This window comes from Gallinula chloropus (genome assembly GCF_964237585.1).
Source record: "Gallinula chloropus genome assembly, chromosome: 9".
NCBI lineage: Eukaryota > Metazoa > Chordata > Aves > Gruiformes > Rallidae > Gallinula > Gallinula chloropus.
The window spans coordinates 2208940-2235632 of NC_140094.1; the positions used below are offsets into that span (position 1 = coordinate 2208940).

The 26693-nt window shown below is 43.0% G+C and overlaps 1 protein-coding gene across 1 annotated transcript; it reads left to right on the top strand.

Annotated features, from left to right (window-relative positions):
• Positions 1-5075: 5075 nt before the first annotated feature.
• Positions 5076-18971, top strand: HMG20A (high mobility group 20A; the record flags this gene model as incomplete). Its single annotated transcript, XM_084267885.1, has 8 exons — positions 5076-5171; positions 7180-7327; positions 8685-8900; positions 11608-11740; positions 12084-12115; positions 17025-17100; positions 17967-18182; positions 18835-18971. The coding sequence occupies exons 1-8, from the start codon at positions 5083-5085 to the stop codon at positions 18969-18971; spliced, it is 1047 nt and encodes a 348-aa protein (XP_084124011.1). The 5' UTR covers positions 5076-5082.
• Positions 18972-26693: the final 7722 nt, after the last annotated feature.

Sequence of the window (26693 nt, forward strand, 5' to 3'; positions counted from 1 at the left end):
GTCAGGCTGTGAGCTAGATTTCTGATGCTGACTTTATATTTAAATATGCTTAACTGCAATAAATAGGTATAACTGATGACCAAGTAGTTTAGTAATTCTTCATTTGCTTAAGATCATTTGATACAATGTAGTTGTTGAAGGCAGTGGTAAGGACTCTCTTCACCCTTTTCCAGGGCCACTGTAAGGCTCCATGAGGCCTGGGGATGAGTTAAGAAGCCAGTTTGTGTCTGAAAGTGCCTTGCTGCATGGCCAGACCTGTGCAGATGCTGAGCCCAGCCTTGCTTTCTGTATGTTGGGAATCCCCTCACACGTGCAAAGCAAGGTCGGTTTTGTGGAAGCAGGGAACATTTTGGAGGGCGTAGGGCAGTTGCCTTGCTTGGGTCTGGGGGAAGGTGCTGCTTCATCTGGAGTGAGTTGTGGGATAGCAGCACACCGTGTTAGAGGGAAGCAGCTGCTTGTGGCATGTGTTGTGTAGCAGCCTGGCTGTGAACGTGGTGCTCTCTGACTCTGTCTCCCTCCCTGGGAAATGAGAATGCAGATGTACTACGCTGAGGCGGTCTGCAAGGTCAGGTCACTTGATTGCACCTTTTAAATGGCATCTTTGCTGTTTGAGCACCCTGATCTGACTCTTTGAATAAAGAGTTGACTGTGACAAATCTTACCCTTCATCTATTGCATGCATAAAAGGCTCTTAAACCTTAGGCTTTACATGATGCATCACCCTTGTGTTTAGGCCCTATAATAGCATTGTTAACAACGCAGTCATGGTAATGATGTTATAGAGAAGCCAGGCATTCTGTTTAGGCCCTGTGATGGATTTGCTCTCACCTGTGACTTTACTGTTACCTCCTTTTAACTCTTCCTTTCTGCTGGACAGCTGTGACTAGAAATTAGATCATACAGTAGCGTTCAGTCTACCCGAAATACAACTCAGGTACTTCATCTTTCCTACTAGAATCATGGTACAGTAGTTTGGCCTGGCCTACACAAGGTAATGTGAGGGGAAATTCAGAAAGTTTATTTAAATTATACTACTGTTTTTAAAATGTGTTTGGTTACCTCTGATTCTTGCCTGTGTCCTGATGCATGTGATAGCGCTTAGATCTCGATGCTGCACAAGTTCATTTGGTTCCTGAGTAATACTGTCAAACCATGTTGGTGTGCTGTGGGATTGGGTCTGATCTTGCTGCGTGCAAGTGAAGTGTCCAGCTAGGCAGCTTTAACTGGAAGCTGCATGATACTGGTGTGGACTTTTCTGGACCATGAAGCATTTGTTTTCCCTGGGAGAAGAGGGAAGGCAGGTATAGGGAGAGATTAAGCAAGCCACCTTTTTGATGGCTAAAAATAATGTCATATCTTCTCTAGGCTCGTGAAGAGGTTTAATATTAGTATAGGTGACTAATGGATCTTTGGAAGTCTTGTAAATATTTAAATATGGAGATATGGAGGAGTAGGAAGCTTGTTCTTCACTGGTATTTCTTTTGGAATCTTGCAAACATAATGCTGCTTTGTTCTCTGCAGCTCAAGCCTGCACTCTTCTTCCTTGATCCTTGTACTTGCTTTTGTGGTTTTTAATCCTTTTTAAGTATTGGTTGGTAGTGCACCCCAAAGCAGACATCCAAAAACTCTTCCAGCCTCTGTAGGTCAGGTTGTTACTGCCGTTCCACAAATGACCACTCTTCTGCTGAGTGTAGGGCATATGAGGAAAGATTTCAAGCTCCTGTGGAGCCTACAGTTGGGAGTGAAATCAGTGCACAGGAGAGCCTGCAGTCTTGGGAGCTAAGGTGAAGTCAGGAAAGAGTCTTGCTGCCTGTATCACCTTATCCAGAGCGGAGTTGGGAGGCTGCTGCTGGCATCCTGAGAACAGCATTTCTGGTATGAAATGGTATGGTGCTCTACGGAGACTCCAGGTAGTGGTTTGATTGACCTTACAGTCCAGGTTTGGCTGTGGACTTCACTCCACCCTATGAAAGTTGTGATGGAGATCTTCCAGAACTGATCTATCCCAAAAGCAGTTGTGGTTCTGGAAGCACTTTATCAGGTGCTGCTGTCCATAAATAGATAAATCAGTCTGTATTCCGGCTTAGCTGTTCACTTCCCTGTGACGAGTAGTGTAGTGTAGTGGTACAGTCAACTTGAGAGCTGCTCTGCTTCCAGTTAGTTGTATCTGGAGGTGGTGCTTGATGGCATTAAACTGTAGACCTTCCCAAGGTCAAGTCTAACATCAATTTCTGTTTTATCTTTGCATGTGGGTAGACACAGTTAAAAAATAGCATATGTGTGTTAGCCCTTAAAGTGTGTGTTTTCCTGTGCCTTGAATTTGGTCAAATTTGTCTAATTAGGTGCTTCAGCCAGAGTTGAAATTGCCAAAGCTGCCCAAATACTCAGAACAAATATAGATGGGACTTTTCAGGTTGTATGAAGGCTCCAGGTTGTGAAACAGCAGCTCCCTTCCCTTCTCCATTACTGTTTGTTCTCTGGTGTTTGGCTTGCCCATTTTGCCACATCCCTGAAGTGAACATGGAGCTTTGCAGTGGGGTTGAATCTAGTGCATAGTGAGCAGCTTAAAAGCAGAGGCATGACAGAGTTGTCTGTGGGAAATGTGACTGAAAAGCTTAGGTAGGTTCTCATCTGTTCTCAGAGAGGTTTTGGGGAGCTGTTGTCTTGCTTGCTGGAAGAGGTTAGAACCCATTGTAAAATCCCTGGCGTTAGATTTTCTTTGGCTCATGCCTTCTTATCAACTGAAAGAGTTAGTGTCTAAAGCATATGGGTCAAACAACAAAAAGCATGTGTCTCCCAGCTTCCTGTGTTTGTGTTGTGTTTACGTGTTATTAAGGTTGATGTTCAGCTGCCCGCCTACAGTTTGAAGCTAAGCTTAGGCTCTGGTGCTGCCTAGGTCCAGATGTGAAGGGACCTACTGGGGACCTGGTGGGAAGGTCAGAATGGGCGTGAGGGGCAGCGGCACATGGGAACAGTCTGTTCAGATGCAGAGGATTTCTGTTCTCCATGTGGGAGTGCTAAGTGCCTGGCACTTAGATTGCTGTGGTGAGGCTGAAAAGACGTCCTTGACCCCAAGAAGGCTCTTAAAGGTGCCTGGACAACAAAGAAAGCAATTTGATTTTTTTCAGACCTGCATAAAGCTTTTCTCATGTATGTATTTGCAAGGTTTGGGTCTAATTGCTTCCTTTTTTGAAGGTATTAAGACTCTTTCCCTTGACTGACAAAACTACAAGATTTTGCTTTGTTACATATCTTCATTAGTCTCTGACTTGACAACAGCATGAAGCAGCTTGTTGTGTATTTAATACCTGTGCTTAAACAGCTTTCTGGGCCTCAGAGGAGAGCTCATTCTTCAAATCAGTTGAACCTTCAGATTTTCTTGTAATACATTAAACTGTAGCCTTGATGTGGATACATTTCTAAATGCGATGAGGTATTTTGTTTGTGCTTCCTCCTTTGAGAGTTGACAGTACTTTGGTAGAACATACAGTATCTCACTGCTTTCCTTAGAAGTATTGGATTATTTAAGTTTTCTTCCTTGTTATGTCAAGAGATGCCAGAATTTGGAGGAAAGCATACGGTCGAGTTCCGGTTCAGGGAACTGCAGATGTTGCTTGGAATGGACATCTGGAGGTCATCTAAGTCCAGCCTCCCACTCAAAGCAGGACTACTGCCAGCAGTAGTTTAGGTCAGTTACAGCTTTGTGTAACGGAGCGTTTCAAGTCTGGAAGGACCTGCTGCTGCTTCTCTCATAACCTGTTCAAGGGCTGCAGTGCCCTCCTGGAACATTTTTTCCTCTAGCATCCAGTCTGAACTTGCAAAGCCACTGTAACTACAGAGAGCTTGGTTCTGTCTGCTGCTTCCTTTGGATTGCTTTAGGCACCCAATAGATTTGCCTCAGCATGCGTTGTCAGGTCTCCTAGGTCCCTACCATCTTGGCAGCCCTTTGCTGGACCATCTCCAGCTTTGCCACATCTTTCTTGAGGCTGAGGCCTCGAAACTATACTCAGTTCTTGGTTAATAATGGTGGAGAGGGAATTGGATTTCTTCATTCCTGGCTGTCTTTCCTGTACCTGAGGAAAGGATGTGTCTGCCTGATGTCAAAGGCTGTACCAACAAGAAGCACTCTGCTTAGCTTCAATTATTTTCTAGATAATAAGACAGAATGATAGGCTTCTTAAGGATGATCTAAGGCTCTCAACAGTTGGAAAAGCGGAGGAGAAATTGGTGATTGACATCTGAAAAGGGAGAAGGTGACTAGTCTTCTATTTTGCACTTCTGTACGGGAAGGGTAGTTGTCTTTGAAAGATTCCGTGGAGATTCATTTATCAACTAATGTCTGTAGTAGCTTATGAAGGTGTAGAGCTGTTGCTGAAGGGAGTAGATACTCCTATGTTTTCAAAATGAGGTGTAGAGTGGGGCTCGCGGTCTCCAAACAGAATTTCAGATGTATGATTACTCTCTTCCTGGGAATAGCCTTTCGAATTCTTTGAATTTTAACCAAATGTAGCAGTGGAATAAGTGTGTCTCACATCCTGAGTCGGTTGAGTGGGAGGACGGTGCTTATCTGTTTGGGTGGCCTGTTGTATTCCCTGGATTGGCACAGGTTTTGCACCGTGATCAGATGTAGTACTTGGAACAGGGATTTACAAGTGTTCAGATTTGAGAAACTGTGTCCTTTCTGTTTATAAAAAAACCTTTTATTTGTGGCAGTGGGGTGGGAAAACGCGTATAATACTAAAAATGTGGGGCAGGATTTGATGTCTCGGATCACTTTGATTTCAATGCTGAGTGGGAAGCATACTGATTCCAGAGAAAGCAGCAGATATGGTAACTTGCATCAGTCCCTCCAAGCTTTTAAAGCCCAAATAACCTGTGAGGGTGAGCAGTTGAGGATGCACACAAGATGGATTGGAAGAGTGGGATGTATGTGCTGAGTATGGCGAATGAAAATTTCTCTCAAATGGAGTTCTACAGTGTGAGGGGCTAAAAGTGTCATGTTGTGATGTGCTGAAGTGCTGCTAAAGGGAATTGTGTGATAATTAACTTTTTTCTTTTTGTAATTTTAGTTTTAGCAGAGGTATGGAGAACTTGGTGGCTGGCTCCACCCTTCCCCCAGTTTTTGCAGAAGAAGATGGATCAAAGGAAGGTGCTGAAATTACTGTGACTGGGTAAGCAACTACTCCTTGTTTTACCTTCAGCTGATAGATGCTCTCCCTAGGCTTGCTAGGGAAACTGTTTCAGTGTGAGGAGGGTGTTCTTAATAACTTTTAAAAACCAAGCAAATCCAACAAAAATAAATGCTGCAGTGCTCCCTTGGCCTTGATAGAACATCACAGGACTCTGCTTTGGGAGAAAGCAGGGCTGTTGTGAACTGGGAGAAAAAAATCCCATACTTTTGTTCCTCACCTCTTAGCTTTAAAAATTTGCTTTAATAGGATTCCTGTCTTCTAAGATAGATCTTTACGGCATGATTGGGGGCGGAGAGGGAAGGTCTGTTGCCTACAGTGGTCCCTGCTAAACGCATTATTTCTAGTAAAGACACAAGGTTCATCTGACAATCAGTAAGTGATGCCTTTCATTTCTGTCAGGCTGACTCAGCTTTTACAGCCTGAAACTGTGGCCTCTCTTCACATCACAGTGATGAAGGAAGTTGTCTCGTAGGAATACGCACGGTTCTTGCTGTGTTTTGCTGCCTGATGTTTCTTTCCTGTTCTGTAAAGCACCAAACAATCAAAATTCAGGTCTTGCAGGCAGGTAAAACCTTGTAGAAATGGATGTGGACACACTTGCTTCAAACGGGTCTGAATTTGGATTTAGGCATCTGGGACTTGAAGCTTGCTGGTGCCAGCTTAGGCCTTGTGTTCACATTAGGCTTGTGTTTAATAGGTGTTAATGTGTTGTGTGAGCTTTGGTCAGCTTTCAGTGCAAATGGCTATGTCTCTTGGAAGTATGTGTGGTTTAGGAAGCCTTTCTGCTTAGGGAAAGCTGAAACATTCTTCAGACAGTAGCGGGGGTTCTAAGAAATGGCAATCCATTTTCATTTTGACACGTACCCAGTGTAATTAACTTCTGCGAGCGTGTACGCATTGTTCCCTTTCTCCCTCTCTAATTGTCAGTAATATGAACTCAATCTGATATCTGGAAGTTGGGCATGGATCTCTCCAGCCCTTGTGTCTTTACCAGTAATTATGCCCCGATTGCTGATTATAGTGAGTAATGAAAATATGCTGCTCTCTCTAAAGACGGATTTTCCTGTAGGCATTCAGCTAACAACTCTGTGAGCATATCTCAATTTTCCATAGCTGTATTCCATGTGAACAGGACCTGTTATTTTGCCTGTTTCACATGTTTGGCACGCACATAAGCAGCTGTAAGTCTGAATAAATGAACAAAATAGATTTGAAGCGTAGGCTGCTGTTGAAATGCTCATGAATGTAACTGGGCAAGGCCACAGAACCTTTAGCCTGGCTCAAGAAGGAACTGGAATCCCAAGGTGTTGAGAATAATTTGCCCGCTGAGTGCCGCAGTGAGAATGCAGAGTGGTTGCCTCAAAATCTGGGTTCATCTCTGCTTACCTTCAGAAATGTATCTGTGTACCTACCTCTGCTTGTTTTTGCCTCCAGACAGCTTGCCTTTTCTGAGAGTAAGGTTGATTGACACAGTTCAATTAGCAGAATTACATAGTGGGCACTGAGGAGCCTGTTGGGATAGTCATGTTTATGCTTTACATACCCACTTGTATCCACCAGATACTATGTTGAATATCAAGTTCAATCCGAAATCATACACTGCCACCTCAAATCCTGAAGTGTATTTGAGGAGAAATAGATTACATCTGTCCAGAGAGGTGTAGAGTGGTTTAAGATAAGACCCTTCATTTCAAATTCCATACGGTATTTTTGATCAAGTGTAGATTCCTGCTTTCTGGTTTCTGATCCAAACGTTTACTTGCTTGACAGTTGTGTGTATAATCAAAAGCTTCACTAAAAATGAAACAAAAATTGAACTGTCTTGAATGGAACATTCAAAAATGACTTTTTCAAATACTTTTTTTCATCCTAGTGTAAGAACTGCCTGTATCTTCAGCGTTTTTTGCGTATTTTAGAAGATTAGGGAGGAAGTGATTTAGCAATATTTATTACATTTTTTTTCTGTTGCTATTATGTGCTCTTTCAGATTAACTCATTCTGAGAGTTCCTTCAGTGGTGGAATTTCACAGGCTGCGAATAACCCAGATTTGGTGGAGGATTTGTCACAGGTTCAGCAGCTGCAGAATGAGTCCTCTAATACTGCGGAAAACACTGAGCAGAAGCCTGAGGAGGAGGTGAGATGAAATAATAGTGACTTGTCAATGAAGAAAAAGCATGTAGTTCTGTCATCCAGGTTGTCTTTGGATAGGATCACAAACTTTCATCCATTTGCCATTTTCATGCTTTAAATAGCTCTAGTTGTGTTTTTCCCCTGTGTTGCACAACTGCACACAGATAGCCAAGGAAAGCTGGCAGCTGTGATGCACGGAGAACAGCACGTGTGCCTCTAGCTTAGCCAGCAGAGTCCACGGACTCGTATGGTGTTAAGCCTTCTTCTGAAGGCTGAATGTTCAACCACCACACCATAACTGATCTCGTCTCACTTGCGTGACTCACCACTGTACTCTTCTGGGAGTAGCTGTTACCTTTGCAAGCGTTGTGCTCACCAATGTAGACTATACCATGTCTACTAACCCACACTGACTTTTGCTGACTACATCATAAAGGAGCTCAAGTTTAACATGAAGGTGGTTTTGAGGGGCTTGTTTTTTGGCAGAGGTGTTTGGTGGTACTCCTTGTAGTTTTCCTTCAGCTGTGGGGTCCTTGTTTAAGGAAGTAGTAAAATTGCAGATGGGAAACTAAAGCTAACATGACATCAGGAACAAGCTGTTTTGGGGATGGTTTAGATGTTCTGAAGTAGTTGTGTGTACATAGCGTAAGAAAACAGCGTTGCCTAGAGATTGCTGTAGCGATTTCATACTAATGAAACCAAGAGGGTGAGTGGTAATTGTCATCCTTGTGAGCTCATGGAGTGCCACAGGCAAATCTTGGAGGTGCTCAGTGGGAAAGAAAACCTACAGAACAGAGTACAATAGAAAAATCGGTTTCCTGTCCTTTCACCCACGTTTTGGGCACATAAAGCTGCACATAAAGATTCAGAAGGGGTGGAAGAAGTAGTTAACAATTGTTAACTGGTACATAAAATCTCTCCAAGCATGATCTTGAAACAAATGCCGGGGGGAGGGTATGTGAGGGTGAGAATAATTTGGAAACAAAACCCCAACAAAACACAAAGCACAAACAAACAACTAACCACCAAAAAGCCCCAACTTTGAAGCTGTGTTAGCTGGGATCCTAATTTTAGGCATTATGGATCCTCGTGCTTTTACAATTAGAAGTTGATGCAAATGTTATTCTGTTGTCTCTGTGGACCAGGAGATACTGTGAAAAGCTTTTCACAATGACACTCTTTTAGGGTTTGCTTATAGGAAGGCCAGGATTGATCGAAAGTGAGGTTTGAAACTTACTTCCATGGAGAAGATGTAGTGCAGCAACATGCTCCTGATGAAAATGTTTGAGATGTGACTATTTATTCCTTCCAGAGGTGGTCATTTCCCTCAATCTGAATTTTCTTCCGTTTTCATTTTGCAGCAGCAAAGAACCAAGCGAGGAGGCTGGGCCAAAGGGAGAAAGAGGAAGAAACCCCTTAGGGACACCAATGCCCCCAAATCCCCCCTCACAGGGTACGTGCGGTTCATGAATGAGCGTAGGGAGCAACTTCGAGCGAAGAGGCCTGAAGTCCCTTTCCCAGAGATCACCAGGATGCTGGGCAATGAATGGAGCAAACTGCCTCCTGAGGAGAAACGGGTACCACTAAAATCCCTTTTCCTTCTTGGATTTTGGTTGCTGTTAAACGGGAACGCTGTTGTTTAGCGAGAAGTTAACAGAGGCTTTTGATTGAAGTTATGTTTAGGAATATATTTGAACATGAGGGGCACAGGTCCTCTGGAGGTCAAAGAACAAACCCTGTAGGGGCCATAGCGTCACATCCAGGTGTGACTCGAGGAGAACTGTGTTCTGGATAGTTCAGGAGTCTCTCCAAAGCAGTGGAGAGTGCTCTAGTGAGACATCCCACAGTTTATACACTTCATCTGGATGTGACGGTTGTGTATAACTCAGCTACAGCTGAGACCTACCCACTTCCAAGCCCAGAGATGTTGGATGGATGGTGCAGGCATTTACTCCCTGTGGCTGGATTTCAGAGCTGCTGGAAGGCCTTTGCAGCTGTTTGTTTCACAAATCATGGATGTATATAAACATCTGGTGTCTTACTGTAAGGCCAGCTGACATGAATAAACACTAGAGTGTTGCTAGCCCTAGAAAGGAAGCTGAGATCCGTATGATGGAATGGGACAGTGAGTTTTACCTGGTCTAGTTTCTACAGACATTACCTTGGGAAAAGGGTTACTTTGTTCCACCTTTTCAGTCAGTGTGATGTCTTCTAGCTGAGACTACTGTGGCCTTCTGCACTATCTGGTACATGGAGGAAGACTGAGGCAGTGTTGGGCCTGGGTCTTTGATTCCTTCTGGAGTGGACCTTACTATTCCTAACGGGTGTCTTACTGTCCATACCCAATTGCCAGTGGGAGATTCCAGCAAAGCAGTAGTTAAAACACAGTGCAATTTGGGAATATATCAGGACACTTTAAGCTTTTGGAAATACTTTAAGGGTCCTTAAAAGTTTGTATGATGGCTGGATGAAGAATTGGATGATGCAAAAAAGTCCTTTTATTGTTTTATTACTGAGGTTGTAGAATACAAGTTATAGAGATGGTATGAGAAGGTGCAGAGCTGCATGCATGTTTTAACCTTAATGGAATATGTGTATGAAGGCAAAGCAGTTGGTTTGAGAATGGATCTGTAGGGAAAATGATGTTGCTGTGTGCTGTGAGAGGGGGCGAAAGAGAACAAGATGTTCTGCCTCTCTACTCCCTGCCCATAACACACTCTTGTTTCATCTAAGACAGACTTTTTAACTTAGGAAAAAGGAGACAGAATAAAGATTTGACCTTAATTTGCTGCTTTTTAAACCCCCAGGGAGCCTGCTCTTTGTTGAGTAGACCTGTGAGTCTCTAACTTGTAGTAGGGTCAAGGAAGGACTGCTCAGCACTTCCTTCCCTCATGTTTCTTCTGCCCTCTCTAAGGCAGTGAAGGTTGCTGCTGCCTCGGAACCTGGGTCTCAAATATGACAGCCCAAAACTCTTCCTGAAGCTGAGTAAGCTTGGTTCTGGTTCCAGCCCTGTAGTCTTGCTACTTCCCTTTGGGGAGAAGCGTTGATTGAGCTCCTTGGACTGACCAAATAGTGAGTCTTCCCCAGGAAGGGACAATTATAATAGTCATAGAGTGGACACCCTAATAATCCTCCTTCGTACTTCCCTGATTGGAGAGGTTTCTGAGCTGTGCAGATCTGTTCTAGGACATCTACTTACATCTAGTGCAGTACTCATTCTTACTCCTTCAAAGCAATGCAGAAGTGAAGGAGGAAAAGCTTGTGGTGTGTTTAACTCTTGTCACTGCACTCTTTTTAGCAGCATGCTGCTGGGGATGGCTGAGGAGTAATGCCTTGTGGAAGAATGTCCAGCAGCAGTGCAAGCACAGCATCACCAAATAGATGTGCCCTGATCTGGAACGTTAACAGTGCCCTCAGCAGGGTCAAATCAATGTTGCAAATGCATGCAGCTTATAACTGTTGAGTGTGGTGTTGCTATGACTTTCATGACAATAAGGGGTGTACCAGGTGATGAAGGTTCACTCCTGTTTAATATTTCCATCAGATTTTGAACTCATTGGGGGGAAATAGAGAAGGCAACTTTTTTGTTGGAAGGATGCCATTGATAGGTTTTGCCACTGCTCCTTGAATGGTTCTGAGTTCTGAATTCTCCAGCGAAGCTTCTCCTGTTACACAGATGTGTGATGCATCCTCAGGCTAGAAAACAAACGATTTCTTTTAACTGAAGTGCAAGTAGCTGAAATTGATATAACCTTTTAGGCTCTTCTATCTTTACACTACTCTTTTCCAATAGCCATGATGTTATGTTTGTCTGTTGCAGAATCCCAGTGCTTTTTCTCTGTGGGGTGTGCTGGAACCCCACTGTGACAGCTCTGAACCTTAAAGCATGATCTGTTAAGGTGTTCTTGTTTGATAACGTTTAATCCCAGCCACAGAAGGGCAATTTTTAAGAATTTGGACTACAATGTATAGGTAGGGCTGAGTAGCTTAGTAGTAGCAGGTTACCTGTAGAGTAGATCTACCAAAAAAAATGAACAGAATAGTGAATTGAATTTGAAAAAAGGGGTGGGGGGGTTAGGGAGGGACACCAGAATACAGTAATTCTCTCCAGAATTCTTGTGTCTCTGCATCTCACATACATTCTCATTGTTTCTTCACTCCTTTCCTGTTTGCATAGGTGAAATGGATTGAAATGGATCAGCACTACATCTGACAAGTTGTTTTTCTTCCCTTCCTCCTGAAGGGGAGGAAACTCCCTGAAACTCTTGGACTTTTTTGTTTCAGCGATACCTTGATGAAGCAGATAGAGATAAGGAGCGTTATATGCGGGAGCTGGAGCAGTATCAGAAGACTGAAGCCTACAAAGTCTTTAGCAGGAAAGCCCAGGACAGACAAAAAGGCAAATCACACAGACAAGGTATTGGATGGGACAAAAATATGTGTCTAGCTTAAGCAACATATTCCCAGCTAGCCCTGTAGCCTGATGCTCATTCAAAGCCTTTGATTTAAAGCCTTGTTAAAAAGGAAATGTGGTGTTCTACTGACATTTGCATCAGCTGTGTGTGAAGTGATTATATTTATGCAGGTTTAGCTATCTAGATTGTATTGGAGGGATGTCCATTAAAAGCTTCTGTATGGCTTACTAGGAAAGCCACACAAGTTGTCTGACACTTGTGTAACTGTAGTTGTGTAACTGCGTTGGTTACTTGGTTCTTGCTTTCTGAAATCTTTTGTATCTGGGGGGATTTCTTCTTTTTCAGATGGAGCAAGACAGCCAGCCCATGACCATGAGGTAAGCATCTTCATCCTAACTTTACATCAGCTGGTAGATTTTCATGTGACAGAAGTTTCTAGTGAAGTCAATGAAAGCCAGTTTACACCAGTTGAAGCCCCTAATCAAATGTGTGGAGTAGGAATTCTTCCTTTTCCTGTGCATTTAGAAAAACCTGAGTGCTTTTAGGCTTGTATTAGTGTGATGAAAACTAAATTGGATAAGCCTTGTGCAGGTAGAGATGATCTAAGATATAAAGTAGGAGCATAGGGTACACTTAAATCTTAGATCTCCTGTTAAATAAGTGAATGGGCGCAAGTCAGTATAACTGAGCCTTTAAGGATCTGGTGTGTCAGAGGCTCAATCTGTGAAACTTTTCCTTAGAAATTTTTTCAAGCAGAGAACTGTGTAATTATTTGGTAAGTAAACAGCTAAATGCCTAGGTAAACCTTTCCAAGTAAGCACCTTTGGGTTGCTATGCTTTGAGGTATTGATTTTCTGCAGCAACGTGAGTACTTGTGGCTTCCTTGAGGAAAAAAATGGGTGGAGTAACCAAATCACAAGGATGTTTCTGGCTTAAACCACCTCCTAACACTCCCCTCCTTTGCATATGTAAATATTGGAAGAGAGTAATGATGTCTGCAGATAAGATGCCTGTGCTTAGTTGATGAGACGTATCACAAAGCTCGTGCTTCCTCCCTGACAGTGGTGTCTCTCCCCTTGAATTGCTGAAACTTTTCTCCAATTGTATTACCTAGGGCCACAGAGCTGCCTTCATGGCTACCAATAAATTGTAAACAAAAAGCAATGAAAAATCTTGTTTACACACAGCCTCTTTGCTTGTAAGCAATAGGCCTTTCTGAAAGATCTGTTTGTCTTTGTGAGGCTTTCTTTTGCCTTGGGAAAGCAATCAAGTTGGTTTTTAATGTGTTCATTACGATAGTGACAAGGCTGCTCACTGCTGAGAGGCAACTACTGGTCTTGTCTGCGTTGAGAAATAGAAGTTTCACTTCCAGCAAAGTGCTTTGGTAGCATGTTTGTGAGATGTCTTTTTATTAACTCTTAAAGGAAGTACTTGCAGGAAGATTAATCTTTAGGAGTTACATGGCCCTCGGGATTTCCGATTCTGTTGTCACTGAATCAGAGTTTGCCTTTAATTGTGCACAAGCAGGTCACTGAAGGCTTTAAGTTCTAGGTTGACTGTGATGTTGACATAACTGCTAAATTATACAGGGTAAGTCATAGACCTTTGCAAATGTGTTGTCTTGTCATGCTCCTGACTCTCGAGCTGACTGCTGGAATCTCATGTCATAAATGTGGCTCGAAAGGAGCCCTCCATACCCTGTGGGACCTTTAGGCTTCATCATGTAGTTATTACAGAGCAGAGCCTGCAACATGCAAGGCAGGCACCTTCTTCTGCAAGCCTGTGCCTTTGCTTAGTGTCTTTCACCTTCATATTATAGGATTCCCCATGCTGATCACCTGCTCTGCTTTCCCATCTTTTCTGCTGGGGAGTCAAGTATTATAATAACCCTGCCAGCAAGGGACATGAGGAAAAGATTAGATTAGATTTAGAAGTATATACTCAAGCTGCTACTAGAAGCAGGACTAAAGCTTTTTGTTGTCTTCTTACCCACGCTCACTGTTGTTGTGTAGCTATGATCTGATTAAATGTTTTCTTGAGAGAGTGTAGGAACATAAGGCCAAAGAAACCTTTCCTTCTCCCCTCACTCTGCTTATCTCCCTGATTCAGGTTCTGTGAATCAGTGCTGAATTAATTTTAAGCATTGTATTGTAGAGATGATCTCCAAAAAGTATTGCAATGAACAATTCCTATACTAATTTTGATTAAAAATACTAGAAGGATTGAGGCTTGGGAAGGTGACAGGAAACTTTTAATAATGGAGACACTGTCTCAATGAGCTCATCTCTGGGCTTGAAGTAGGACATCATTCTTCCTTCAAATCCTGGTTTCATAGATGTGATATGTAGTGGTGTGGGCAAGAACTATTGTCACCATCATTGTTAATTGTTCTTCATTGTTCTGTTAGTGCTTAGTTCCTCAAGCTGTTTGATTCAGAGTAGATAGATCTAGCTTCATGCAGTTGGTTATGCATTTTACGAGTGTTATCTTGAAGTCAGGGAGATCAGACATTGCCTGGTAGTATCTATAACCTTTGCAGGTAGATAAATGGCTGCCACAGTCTGAGCACACAAGAAGAAAGCCATCTGCTCTGAGGAGACTTTCTTATGAAGTAGTGTATTTATTATATTTGTCCCTTACATTGTCTACACCTGGCCATATGCTGAAGAACAAGCATAAACCCCCCAGATATCACCTTTCTCTTTACCCTGCTTCACTGTGGCTCTAAGAACCTCAAGTCTGACTTGTTCTGGAATCTCCTAAGATCAACCTCAGTCTTAATGACCACACGAGAGCGGTATTATTTGTTGGCACTCTGGAAGCATCTCTGTCTTATTTAAGGCAAATGATAAAAACAACGATTTTGTCTCTCTCTTGATTTGAGGGATGACAAAATGATATGCAACCTGAACAGACTGGGCCTTTTCAGTAGGAGGTAATGAAAACCTTCTGATTTCAATCCTGAGTGAACCTCAGAGTGGCTTAAGTACTTCAGAGCTCTCGAGAGGATCTTTTACATGCTGGGTAATGTATTCTGTAATGGAAGAGTGCTGATGGCTTTCATTATCACTCTTCTGTGTAGTAGAAATTCTTGGGTGCCTTTCAGAAGCTGAGCAGTTTCATCTCATGGCTTTAATGTTGGGGTTTTTTTGTTTTACTTGAAGAACCCTTACGGTAGGGCTGCAAGTACAATACCCTCTCCTCAGCACCTACTCCTCCTCTATCTGTTCTCTAGGAGTCAGAGTGAACCAAGCCAGTATCTCCTTGCACATGGGTAGCAATAGTAAGTGTGAATTGAAAGGTCTGAGGTGGATGTCTTGTAAGTGCTTTAACCATACTTCATAACTACTGATATTTCTTAGATGTGCCTTAATGTGGAGATGTGAGATTTCAGAATGAAATTAATTCCTAGCCACCCAGGGAGCGTTCAGACAAAATCAATGTACCATGCACGTGTCTCTGTGTGCCTTCTCATCTTGAAATACCTACTCCTGAGACCTTTTTCCTACAGTAGCAAGTACCAAAACTTCAGTGAGGAACACATGTGATGGTGAACCTGTAGGGATACCCTACAGTGTCTCTCAGAGCTTGGAAGCTTTGTTCCCCATCCCTCTAGTCCTTCCTGTTTGCAGGGTGTTGTCAATTGATTCAGGCCAAGTGAGCTTTGAGCTCACTGAACTACAGAGCTTCCCAGCTGTAATTCTACCAGGCAGTGAAACTCAGCTTATCTTTTACTTCAAAAACCAATCAATTGACAGTTTCCTCAGGTGAAGACAGAGTATCTGAAGTTCCATCTAGTCTTGTGTCTCTTGGTTGACTGCCAAATGGTGTTCAGCTCTCCCTATCCAGGTCCTCTGTGGCAGAAACCAATATGATACAGAGCTCAGATGCCAGAATTCCCTTATCAGCAGTAAAAGATTTGGTTTTTCTGCTGGGTCCCAAATCATGTTTGACACTGCATAATTGTGGAGGATGGTATGCTATCAACTGAGGTGTTGGAGAGGTTTGAAAAGCTTTTGTTCTCCGTGAAGGATCTCTCATGCTTGACTTTGTTGCTATTTTAAGTAACAGGTTGACTGTAGTTGCTGCAGTTTATCAAACCAGCTTTGCCTTGGCGCTGTCAATAGCAACGCAGGCTTTAAAGCAAGCATTAATTTGGCTTGACTTTGACATGCAGAAATGGTGACTGAAGTGTATTATGGTGGGGTTTTCCCTCGAGTCAAATTTATTTTAGGTTTTTTGACAAAGTTATAGAACATTTCCTACTTTAAAAGATTGGGATTTTTTAAAGGAAGCCTATTGTAGTTGCAAACCCAAAACTGATGTCCTACCGTCTGCATCTGAAATGGTCTGTTAGATTTTAATAACCACAAGTTCACACAGCTGAATTCACCAGCTTTACCAGAAATGAGGTAGAAGATGCTCTGCAAGTTGACAGGAAACCCTTGGTTGCAGCCTTTTTCTTGAGGGGACAAACTTTTGCTGTGTCTTAAAGTGAAAAACCTTTCTGGTATGCAAGAGACAACAGTACAGTTCCCCAAAGCCACCTTATGTTAAGGCTTACCTGCCATAGCCCTGCCAAACAACTGCTTTCTAACAGCAAAATATGTCTACATGTACTCACCTTTATCCATCCAAGATGCTACATGCTCTGTAAGCTCTTTTTCCCCCACAGATGCTTACAAATCCTGTGTATGCACTTGCTTTTCATTAGCAGCAGCATCCATCTAAATGTTTCCCAAAACATACAGTTTGCTTGAAGCGCTGTGCAGCTCCCATTTCTTTTGGAGCCCAAATGCATGTCTCTCCCAGTTTGGAACAGACCTCTGGAGTTGGCACACTGATGAATTTACCTGGGTTTCCTTTAGCTGTTTTTTTTCCCTGGCTGTTGTCTTTTTTGCTGGGTTTTTTGGCTCTCTATCTCCTGTTAGTTCGTATTCCTGTACAGGCTATTTCGGAATGTGTTGGTTGATGAAGGAAAGCTTTCGGGTGGAAAATATAAATGAGTTCAGATAGATTTTTTGGGAAAAAAAAACATATAACATACCACAATTTACCCTACCACCCTAATGACATTATACATCAGAATCATGCCATTAAAAAACTAAGACCTACCCTTTGGCCTCTTGGTAGGAACTGGAGCTGGGGAGTGGCTCCCAGCCACCTTTTTATCTGCCTCTTATCTGGTTTTGGTCTCCCTTCTTGTCCTGTTTTCTCAATCAAAACAAGTTTGTAAATTCCTGAAAGCAAACAATACTTACCTTTGTGTTATCCTTTCTTTTGTAGAAGGAGGCAGATACAAAGGAGAGATCTGTTTTTGATATTCCAATCTTCACAGAAGAGTTCTTGAATCATAGTAAAGGTAAGTTAAGCTTTTGCAGGGCCATCTGTTTGGTCTTCTGAAGACTTTGCCAGGTGCTGTCCAGCTGTAGTGTCCTTGTGCTTTCCCATCTCAGCTCAGTGAATGTCTTGGGGACAGTTGGTCAGTGTTTCTGATACTACCCTAACTCTGTAGGTGTTTTTCCCTGCCTTTTTCTTTCAGAACTATCCTTTTTGGAGCATATTTCTGATGTTAAAGTTCTGCTTGCTGTTAATCCAGCCATTCCAAGCTGGATCTGCTCTTCTGCAGGATTAAGAAATACCTAAGATAGCCCATATCATCATCATGCTCTCATTAGCAGTGTCCTCTTGATTTGGTTTTCTTTCCCATGATACATGGAAGATTCCACTGATATATTTTCTGTTACTCTATTTTGTTTTCATATCTGCATGTCCCAAGGATTTTCTACCAGATTTGCTGGCAACTTTCTTGGCTGAACAAACTTCAGGTTCAGATTACTTTTCCCTGATGGCCAATAGAATTGTATTTTTCTAGCTGGTAATCTTTTGCATCAGTCTCTTAGCACCTCTGCTAAGCGATGGCTTACTGAATGTGTTTGAAATCAGCCTTGCAGTCTTCCTACCTAATCAATTCCCCCACTCACTTGCTTTCTGGTGCTTTGAATGTCTTCTAATTTGTCGATCTCTCTAGAAAGTAAATCCATTTAAGTACCACTGTAGGCACTGTTGGTGCTCCATGATACGATGCTTTTTCATCTACAAACCAAAACTGCGCCACTTGTAGTCATCGATTCAGCCTTCCAAGACAATTCTGCCTCGCTGTCTGCCAATGATAGATATTCTTTTAATAGCTTTTTGACTCCATGAGGATGGGTTTGATATTCACAGCGCGTGAAGCTGAGCTGCGGCAGCTCCGTAAATCCAACATGGAGTTTGAGGAGAGGAATGCTGCTCTGCAGAAACACGTTGAGAGTATGCGGACTGCGGTGGAGAAGTTGGAGGTGGATGTGATACAAGAGCGCAGCCGCAACACGGTGCTGCAGCAGCATCTAGAGACTTTACGCCAAGCACTCACAACCAGCTTTGCTGGAGTCCCTCTACCAGGTAAGACCACTGACCCTTACGCCTGTTGTGTTAAATTTAACTGGGGATGTGTGTGTGGTGGTGTGAATTTATAATGCGTGGCCTGCTGTTATACTCCTGTGGTCTTGGCTGTTTCTGAGCTTGGTGTGTTGGATAATTACATCTTAAAATGCAGGCAGGGGAAGGTTTGGTGTCAGTGCTTCATTTTGACGTGGCTTTTTTTCGCTTAGTACTCTTAGTCCTCTTAATCAAGTGAGGCACTTACACAGTCCTTGCTCTCCTTCACTTGTTTTGTAGAAAAGTTGCAAAATACAAAAGACAGGACCTACAAGCCCCTAGATTAAAAGAAGTGCTGAACCCGTGTTGTCAGATGCCAGGGAATCCACTTAGATACAGCGAATGCTCAGTTGAAGGAGTTTGTTGTAATCAGCTGTGAGACCCAAATTAAAGGAAACCCCATGCTTTGTGAGCCCTGATATCCCTGAAGCTACTCACTTGGTGGAGTTATGAGGACATCTCTCTACAGAATCTGTCACAAGAGATGGGGTATGGCAAAGTCACCTCCTATGGCAGTTTGCATGTGGGCACAAATCACCCTTAGCATAATCTTAACTTTCAGGACTTGCTGCAGTCATTGAATATTCTGTGGCTCATTTTACTGTGTTAACTGTAGGTAGCGGGGAAACACCCACGATGGAAACGATTGATTCCTACATGAATAGGCTGCACAGTATTATTATGGCTAACCCACAGGAGAACGAGAACCTCATAGCCACAGTCCGAGATGTGGTGAACAGACTTGAACGCTAGCCACTGGGTAAGTGCTCGCTCTTAGCTTGCTTTGGTTTGGTGTTTTCTCTGTGCCTCTGGCACTTGTTCTCATGCTGATTCTTGTGCCTATCACCATATCGTACAACCAAAGAGTGTTCTTTCTCAAAACCACAGCAACAGGTTGACTTAAGGTCAATCCAATGCTGTTACAGGGCTCTGAAGTTCCCCTTAGCTCCAAGATCTTTTGTATAATGACATAGAGGTGTTTGTCCTGTTATTTGTGTAAGGTGACTAAGATTACTGACAGAACAGTGTCAAAAAAGGGGAAGGTATGTATGTTATAGTTGACAGGGTGACTACTTTAGAAGCAGGTCCCTTTCTTGAGTGAAGTAAATCTGAGAAGTTCCATGTTAATTGCAGAATCTGATGGACACAAAGAGATTTTGTCTCAAGTGGTTACAGGTGAGCTCATCTCTGTTACAAACTGGAAATACCCTCCATCTACCCTCTTGGTGCCATCTGCAGCTGAGCAGTCCTGGTTCTGAAGGTTCACGTGTAAATGAAGCACCGGTGTGTGATTCAGACTGCGCGTAGCGTTTGCTGAGACTAACGATCACGTGGCCTTGTGTATATTATTACTGAGCTCATGAATTCCGTATTTTTCCTTCTGCTTCATGGCTTAGAAAACTTAGGAACTGAGCAACAAAGAAATACTGGTGTCTCTGCATCGCTGTGCTGCCCTGCATTTCCCACAGCGCTTATCCCCAGTGACGCACGGCGCTAGCCAGCCGTTAGGAGTTTGCCTGCCCCTGTGTTAACTGCGTATGTACCTGGATTCTGTAGGCATTTATTCTGTCGAGATTGCCCCTACATGTCTTGACTAGTGTTTAGAAATGCAAATAAAGCTGCTGTTGTGCCATCTGCAAATGGGAAGACAGGGCTTTTCATCCCTTCTGATTCTGACCTTTTGCAACGCTGCGTGGAACAGTTAATTACATGTTCCCCATTATAGTGTGGCTTAAGCTAAAAGATCATTGTCCTTCCAGAGGGTAGCCAGATGGAACGGACTATAGTTCCAAGAGATGACTGAGCTCCCAGCAGAATAAAGAAGTGCCTTTACTGCTGCTATTTATGAAGGGAACAGCTTGTTGATCCAGGTCTGGGATTTTTCAGTAGCTCATCAACCTCCTCGTTTGCGTATACTGTTTTCAATTAGCACTCTTAAGCTCGGAAAGAGAATCAGGGAATGGGGAGGTTTAGCAGAATGTAGAAGAGGGAAAGCAGTTTCTCATCAATCAGTTATTAGAAGGGCATGCCAGGCCCTGAAACAGATGTTTGTCCTCCAGCACTTTGCCAGAAAAATCCTATCTCAAGGCTACTCAGATCTAGACTTTGGTTCTCATGTCAGGCAGATTATTTCCTAAATGACAGGAGTTTTATGCATTCCTAAAAATTGCAAATATCACTTTTGGGTAAACTGGATTCAACTGTAATTGGTGTCGAAAAAAGTAATTTTTGCTTTAGAATTCCTCCTTTCACTTAACAGTTGGAAAACAGGACTCCTTTCTTCCCCCTCCCACCCATACCTTCCCTCCTTTCAGCAGCAAACCAGTGTAAGGCAATTAAAAGTATGCTTAATTTTCATTATATGAATGTGCATGTGACTGGATACAATGATCACTTAATTCATAGGGCTGTTAATTACATGGTGTTCAGTTGGCAATGGTTATATTTTTTGACAAAGTCCTGAAAAGGAAGAAGGTTGAGCTTTATTGGATGGAAACACAGAAGAAAGAAGAGTTTCCCTGGGGAAGCTTTGGATAGAAAGGTTCAGCTGGTGTCCGACAAACTATATCAGCCGACTGTCATCATCATTGTCCCTTTTGTTGACATGCATATTAAGGATGTTCTCCTCAATGTAGTCTCTATCAACCAAGTAGTCAGAGCTTGGGACACGTTCCAAATCAGTGGAGTGGAAGAGCTCTGTTCCGATACGCCCCCAAAGCACTGTACTTCCCGGAACAGAGGCGTGTTCTGGTGGCTCCTTGTATTTAGTGACTGTGGCTGTACCAGTGAATGTTTTGGTTGCCCTGTACTGTGTGATAAAGAGAACTTAGTGCAAGCAGTACATGGTGGGGGGAGAAGAGGAAGCTTCTCATCCCTTCCAGCACTCTGTTCTTTGGATGGAAACAGGAATCCTGTTACAGTTCTGTCTCCATGGGCTTCTTTGTTATACCTAATGCTGTGTTTCCAGATCAGCCATTCAAATAATAACGTCACGGTGCCTATTTAATCTTGGCAGTTTGTAGTCTTCTAACTCTTATTTCTCTGTTTCATCTGCAGGTCTCGTGACCCAGGGATGCTTTACAAAGTTGTTTTGGCCAGTGTGGAATAAGAAGCCATGAGGGAAAGACTAGGGGTGGGAGGCAGAATCGCAGGCTTGCCCTGGCCCCTGCCTCTGCCGTTTGTCAGTGAGACAAACAGATCAATGCATTAAACAGTCTTAAGAAGCCACGGATGCCACCCACTTAAACATTTGGAACCGTCCTCTGTGTAAATGTTTGAGAGCATGTGACTTCTGTGCAATCTTCAGTTTCTTCTTGCTTCTGCTGGGTGGGAGGGGGCATATGGCCTGCGGACTGGCTGGCTCTGGGGGGAGATCTCCCAGGTGGTGAAATGAAGCCAGCCTCCATGTTGTAGTAATAACTTCACTGTGTTATATTGCCTACTGTCTTCTAGCATCGTCTTATTTTGTTTTCATGCTTACCTTGTGGGATTACCTTCCTCTGCTTAGGTTTTCTTCTTTCGATGTCGTTACCTGACACTTGTGGTACTGGATAGCAGCACTTCTGTTCTCTACTATAACAGGCAGTCTTCTTTGGTGCACTGTCTCGTCCTACCCGACCTGCTGCTTTTTCTAGAAGCTTTTCTATAGCAGAATCCTGGCCTGCAACTTCTACAGTGTGCGTCTGCTCCTTGTTAGAGACTGGCTGTGGCTGGTGCTTTGTTACTGGATTCTCCTGAGACAGACTTTCTCTCTCCCCCTCCTCTCCAAGCACCTCTCTTGCACATAGCATCCTGCTCTTCTCTGAAGGTCTCCTGTTATCTCTTGAAAATGCTTGGTGGAACATTTTACTACCGCGAAGGTCGGTAGTAATCAAGATTAGAAAGAGAAACCTTAGCTCTCAGTTAGCAGGGAAAATGAGAATCTCCATTTTAGACTAAAACCACAAAGCTCGCCCTTCCCTCAGATAAGTTGTTCAGTCTAATTTAATATTGCTGCCTTGATTTTGAGGGAACGATCTCATGGTGAGAACAGTATTCTATAAAAAGGAGAAATGAGCAGAGGGATTGCCTTAGTTCTTTCTCTCTTCTGCCCTCCTGAAATCACAGTGCTGGGAAGCAATATGCCTGGAAGCAGCACATGTATTTTTGCATTAATTATTAGAGTGGAGAAGGTTATTAGCAGCTCAGTCCACATAGCAGTCTGCAGAATTCTACGTTACAGCCTGTAAGTGCTTTCACCTTTTGTAGGGTTAAAGTACAGCCTGTGGAGCCCATGGCGTTGGGCACAGTATGTTCCAGCCTGACCTAAACAGCCTTTTGCTTACATCAGGTAGAACTCTGCATGCTGGAGTATGTAATCTTGCCGAGCTATGCTGTGCCTCCTGTCACTGATGAAGGCACCTACTGTCTGTACTGACCTACAGAAATCACTTGCTGCCCTTTGGTTCCTGACAAGTTGTTAATTCAGACTTTAGTTGAGCGCTGCTTGGTTGTCTGTGGGCTGTTATGGGAGTGGCTGGAATGCTCTCTCCTCTGCATGACAATCTCCTTGCTCTCCTCCCTAAGAAATCTTTAGGATTAGCCAGTTACGAATTGGAGATCACTTTCAGTGCTGGAGTGTGTTGCAGTCAGCAAGACTTTAATGCATCTGTAACGCAAGTATGTGAAGATTAAAAAGCAGTTCCTTCTTTTCCCACGCTGAACACATGGACTTCGTGCTTGCCTGAAGCCATCTCCAGGTCAACGCTTCCTATATCAGGTCTCTGCTTACTCGTGGGCTTATTGCTGTAGTCGAGCAGCAAGGATTTCTGTGTAATTTCAAGTCTTCCTTCAGGGAGAAAACTCCTTTCTCTTGTCTTCGGTCTCATTTTCAAGACTTTGTGCAAAAAGGAACCTCAGTTTGCTGCATTGACCTCCGTTTTCCTTAGTATGGATGAGACCAACTGATGTTGGTGTGAACTTTTTAGTTGCTTCTACAACAAATACTGTGTGGGGAGAAAACCCTACATGTTAATAACGTCTCTAGAAGAAGCACCGATACCTTTTGTCTCCTGTGTGTATCTTGGTTGGGATTTTTTTTTTTTTTAGGATTGATGATATTTGACTTTTATCCAAGTGGCCAAAATGCACTGACTAGCCAAAAATTGTTTTACACAGTTCTGCAGTTTGGTCTGTGGCACCTGACCTAATACCTGGAGTGGTATGGAGTGAAGACTCTGGAAATTGCTATGGTAATGTTGATGGTAGGATGCAATTCTGGCCTGTGATGTACATGTACTGTAAATAGGGTGTGGGTGGCTGCAGGCTGCCCCACGTACAGACATCCCACGCAACCATTGGCTCACGGCACACCGCTGATAGATCGTCCTGTTGAGTAGCGTGCAAGTGTTATGGGATAGGAAATGTCAAGTGATATTATTTGCTGGGGGCTGGCAAATCTCTTGCTTTCCCCCACCCCACAAGGAAGGAAGGTGGTATACTCACCTTAAAGCATCTGGGGAAAGACTAAGCTCTTGGTCACCAATGATGTGACAGATGATGTTTTGTCTCATTAAGAAGCTTCTCATTTACACTGATTAACCCTATAAAAATGGATTTTGTCTTTCCAGTGTTTCCCAAGTGTCACTTCAGTTTACGTTTTTCAGTGTTGGCTGATTGAAAGCAAAGAAAAAAAAACGTAGTGGGTGTCAAGAAGAGCAGGATAAAACACGTTGGGTGCTTAGAAATGTGAAGAGAAATATATGGAACCAGAGTCCCTTTGCTGGGTTAATGTGTTTGGAACTGTTGAGATGCCAAGTTTTCTGTACAATGTTTTTGTAATTAAACTTCGGAGTTCCTCTGTTTCTCAGAAGTTGACACTTGTTTGACACTTGCTTCATTAAAATTGTTCAACAATTGATCCATTCTGATTTGCTTTTAACTGCTTTTTTCATGGAAGAACTATTACTAGCATTGCTCCTGTGTTCGAGAGATTTTGGCAACTTCATGTTAACTATTGAAAGGAAATGATGAGCCCCTTCCCCCTCTAGCCTTAAGCATGTGTCCCTCTGAAAAAAACTAAAGGAGGAGTTGTTATTTATAGGGATGAAAACTTTGGAGACTGTTGGTTATAGCTAATTGTTATCAGGGCTCTTCCTGTCATCATTGTCTCTGAGCTTTAGTGACTTTTCAAATGCAAGTCTCTCGCCCTCAGCCCTTCTTTGACATCCTTGTCTTCCTTTGGCCTCCCTAATTTCAAGAATCACAAGGTTGGGAAAGATCATCAAGTCCAACTGTTCCTGTTCTATGCTAAACTATATCCCTGAGCAACTCATCTACCCATCTTTTAAACACATCCAGGGATGGTGACTCAACCACCTCCCTGGGCAGCAAACACTGTATTTACTTCCCAGCACCATATTAAGTTTCTTTTCCTGTGAGAACCTCCTGTATCTTGCCTATTGCTCCCCACTTGGTTTTCATTTCCCTAATGGTTTTTTCCCTTCTGCTTGTTGAGTATAAAGCCACACCGCAGCCTTGTGAGACTCATACCAAGGACGTAGATCCTTTGTGGGGGAGTTGGGATGACTTCTGGCACTGCTGCTCTTTCTGTGGTTGCAGTGCTGTAAGAACTGTGTCGTTATGTTACTTCTGGGGTCACTGCTCATTATTTTGATTGCCAAATTAATACCTGGTCTTTTCTGTATACCAGCAGGCTTGGTTCCAATAAGATCTGTGCTCTGAGACAGATTCTGCAGGTAGCTTTACGATGCTCTGGAGAGTTTTGTTAAACGCCAGCTATGAAGTGACAATGATGTGATAACCAGCAGGAATATAGGGAGATCTATAGGAGAGCAGCTGCCACGGGACACCAGCTAATCTGGAGCTGGAGAAGGTAATAGCAAAGCAGGTGCACGCCTGGAAGAAAACAATCCGTGCCTTGTAAGACAGAGATGTAGTTCCTTACTAGCCTGTGGTGCTGTGCGTGGCACCGTGAGCAGATGGATGCCAATCACGCTCAATTTGAGACAATGCAGTGTGTGGTATTTCCACTGTTGCATCCTGTGTGTTACCCCCGTTTATGCTTAATGATAGCTTAAGGGAATTTGGGGAGGGGGGATATTGAGGGCTTTGGGCTCTCTTAAGAGGAAGAAGATCACTTCCTCTTTCTGCAGCAATTTCCTGTTGATGATGTATTTGGAATCCGAAATTAGGTGGGTTTTTCAGTCCTTTGCTCCAGCTGCATCCTTCAGAGACACAAGTAAACAGACCTATCCTCTATTTCTACTGTGGAATTCTTCTGCTCGTGAACCATGAATGGTTTTGCTGCTCCTCTTCATCACTGCTCATGGTATCAAGAGGTTTTAAAGCTTTTTTAGCTTTACCTTTTTGAAAATATATTAATGATTTGCCATCTTAACTACAAAATCTATGGATTTTGTATGTGTTGGGCCATTTTGGTATGTGGCAAAATATCCACATCTGTTATGGAACACAAGGACTGACGCTCCCATAAACTGATTTATGGGTTACCTGAATAAAACTGTAATTCTTGTGCTGTGGGCTTTGGGTTTTTATCATTTAACATGTGGACACTGATGGTTTGTGTATTGGAGATGCACAGATCTGAGTTTGTGAGGGTTTAAAGCTTAAGCCTGTGGTGTTTCTGGCATACAAAGACCTGGACAACGCATCTTTTGGAGTATTAGTGCCAAAATAATGACAGGTAAATGCAGCTAGGATACTTCTAAGCATGTTTTAAGATATATCTGAGGATATTTGTATTTTAGAGGACAGTGGGAAGAAAAGGTGGCCGTACAAATCAAATTAGACATGAAAATCTAGGGCTTCCTACTTGAGTTTCATAACCTGGAGAAACACCTTTAAGGAGAGGTGTGATGCTGCTGACAGGTATCACTGAACTATGGCTACTGTGTGATCTCTATATCAAAGCTATTTTGAGTTATAATAATAAGTTATGTTGAGTTAATGGTTGAGAAGCTCTTGGGGTTTAATAAACAGAAAACCTTGACTCTCCTGCTGGGTAACTGGAAGAGATTCCAGCTGGTCACAAGCACTACTGTTTATAGAATATAAGCTTGAGGAAAAGTAAGTGGAGGGAATTACAAAGAATGTAAGCAGGATGCTCTTCCAGTCTTACTAACATACAGGTGTTTCATGTGACTATTTGAAGCACACATATTTAAGCAATTACTTATTCCTGATGTGAGTATCTGCTCAGACTTTGCGACATGGGTCTGGTGCTGAGTTGTCCTGGCCCTGTAGCTGGCCTGCGCCCACGCTGCATACAGTGTGGTGGAGAAGTTTGGGCTTGCTGGTATTAAATCATGGTGAATGTATTACTGAATTGATGCAAGTTATTTTAAGGGATGAGAGGATTCCCAAGGTTCTCTGCTTTCTCTTTTGTTGTTGATGAAACGGTTCATCTCCTGAAGTTGCTACATACTCCTGTTTTCAGGTTCATAGATTGGTTGG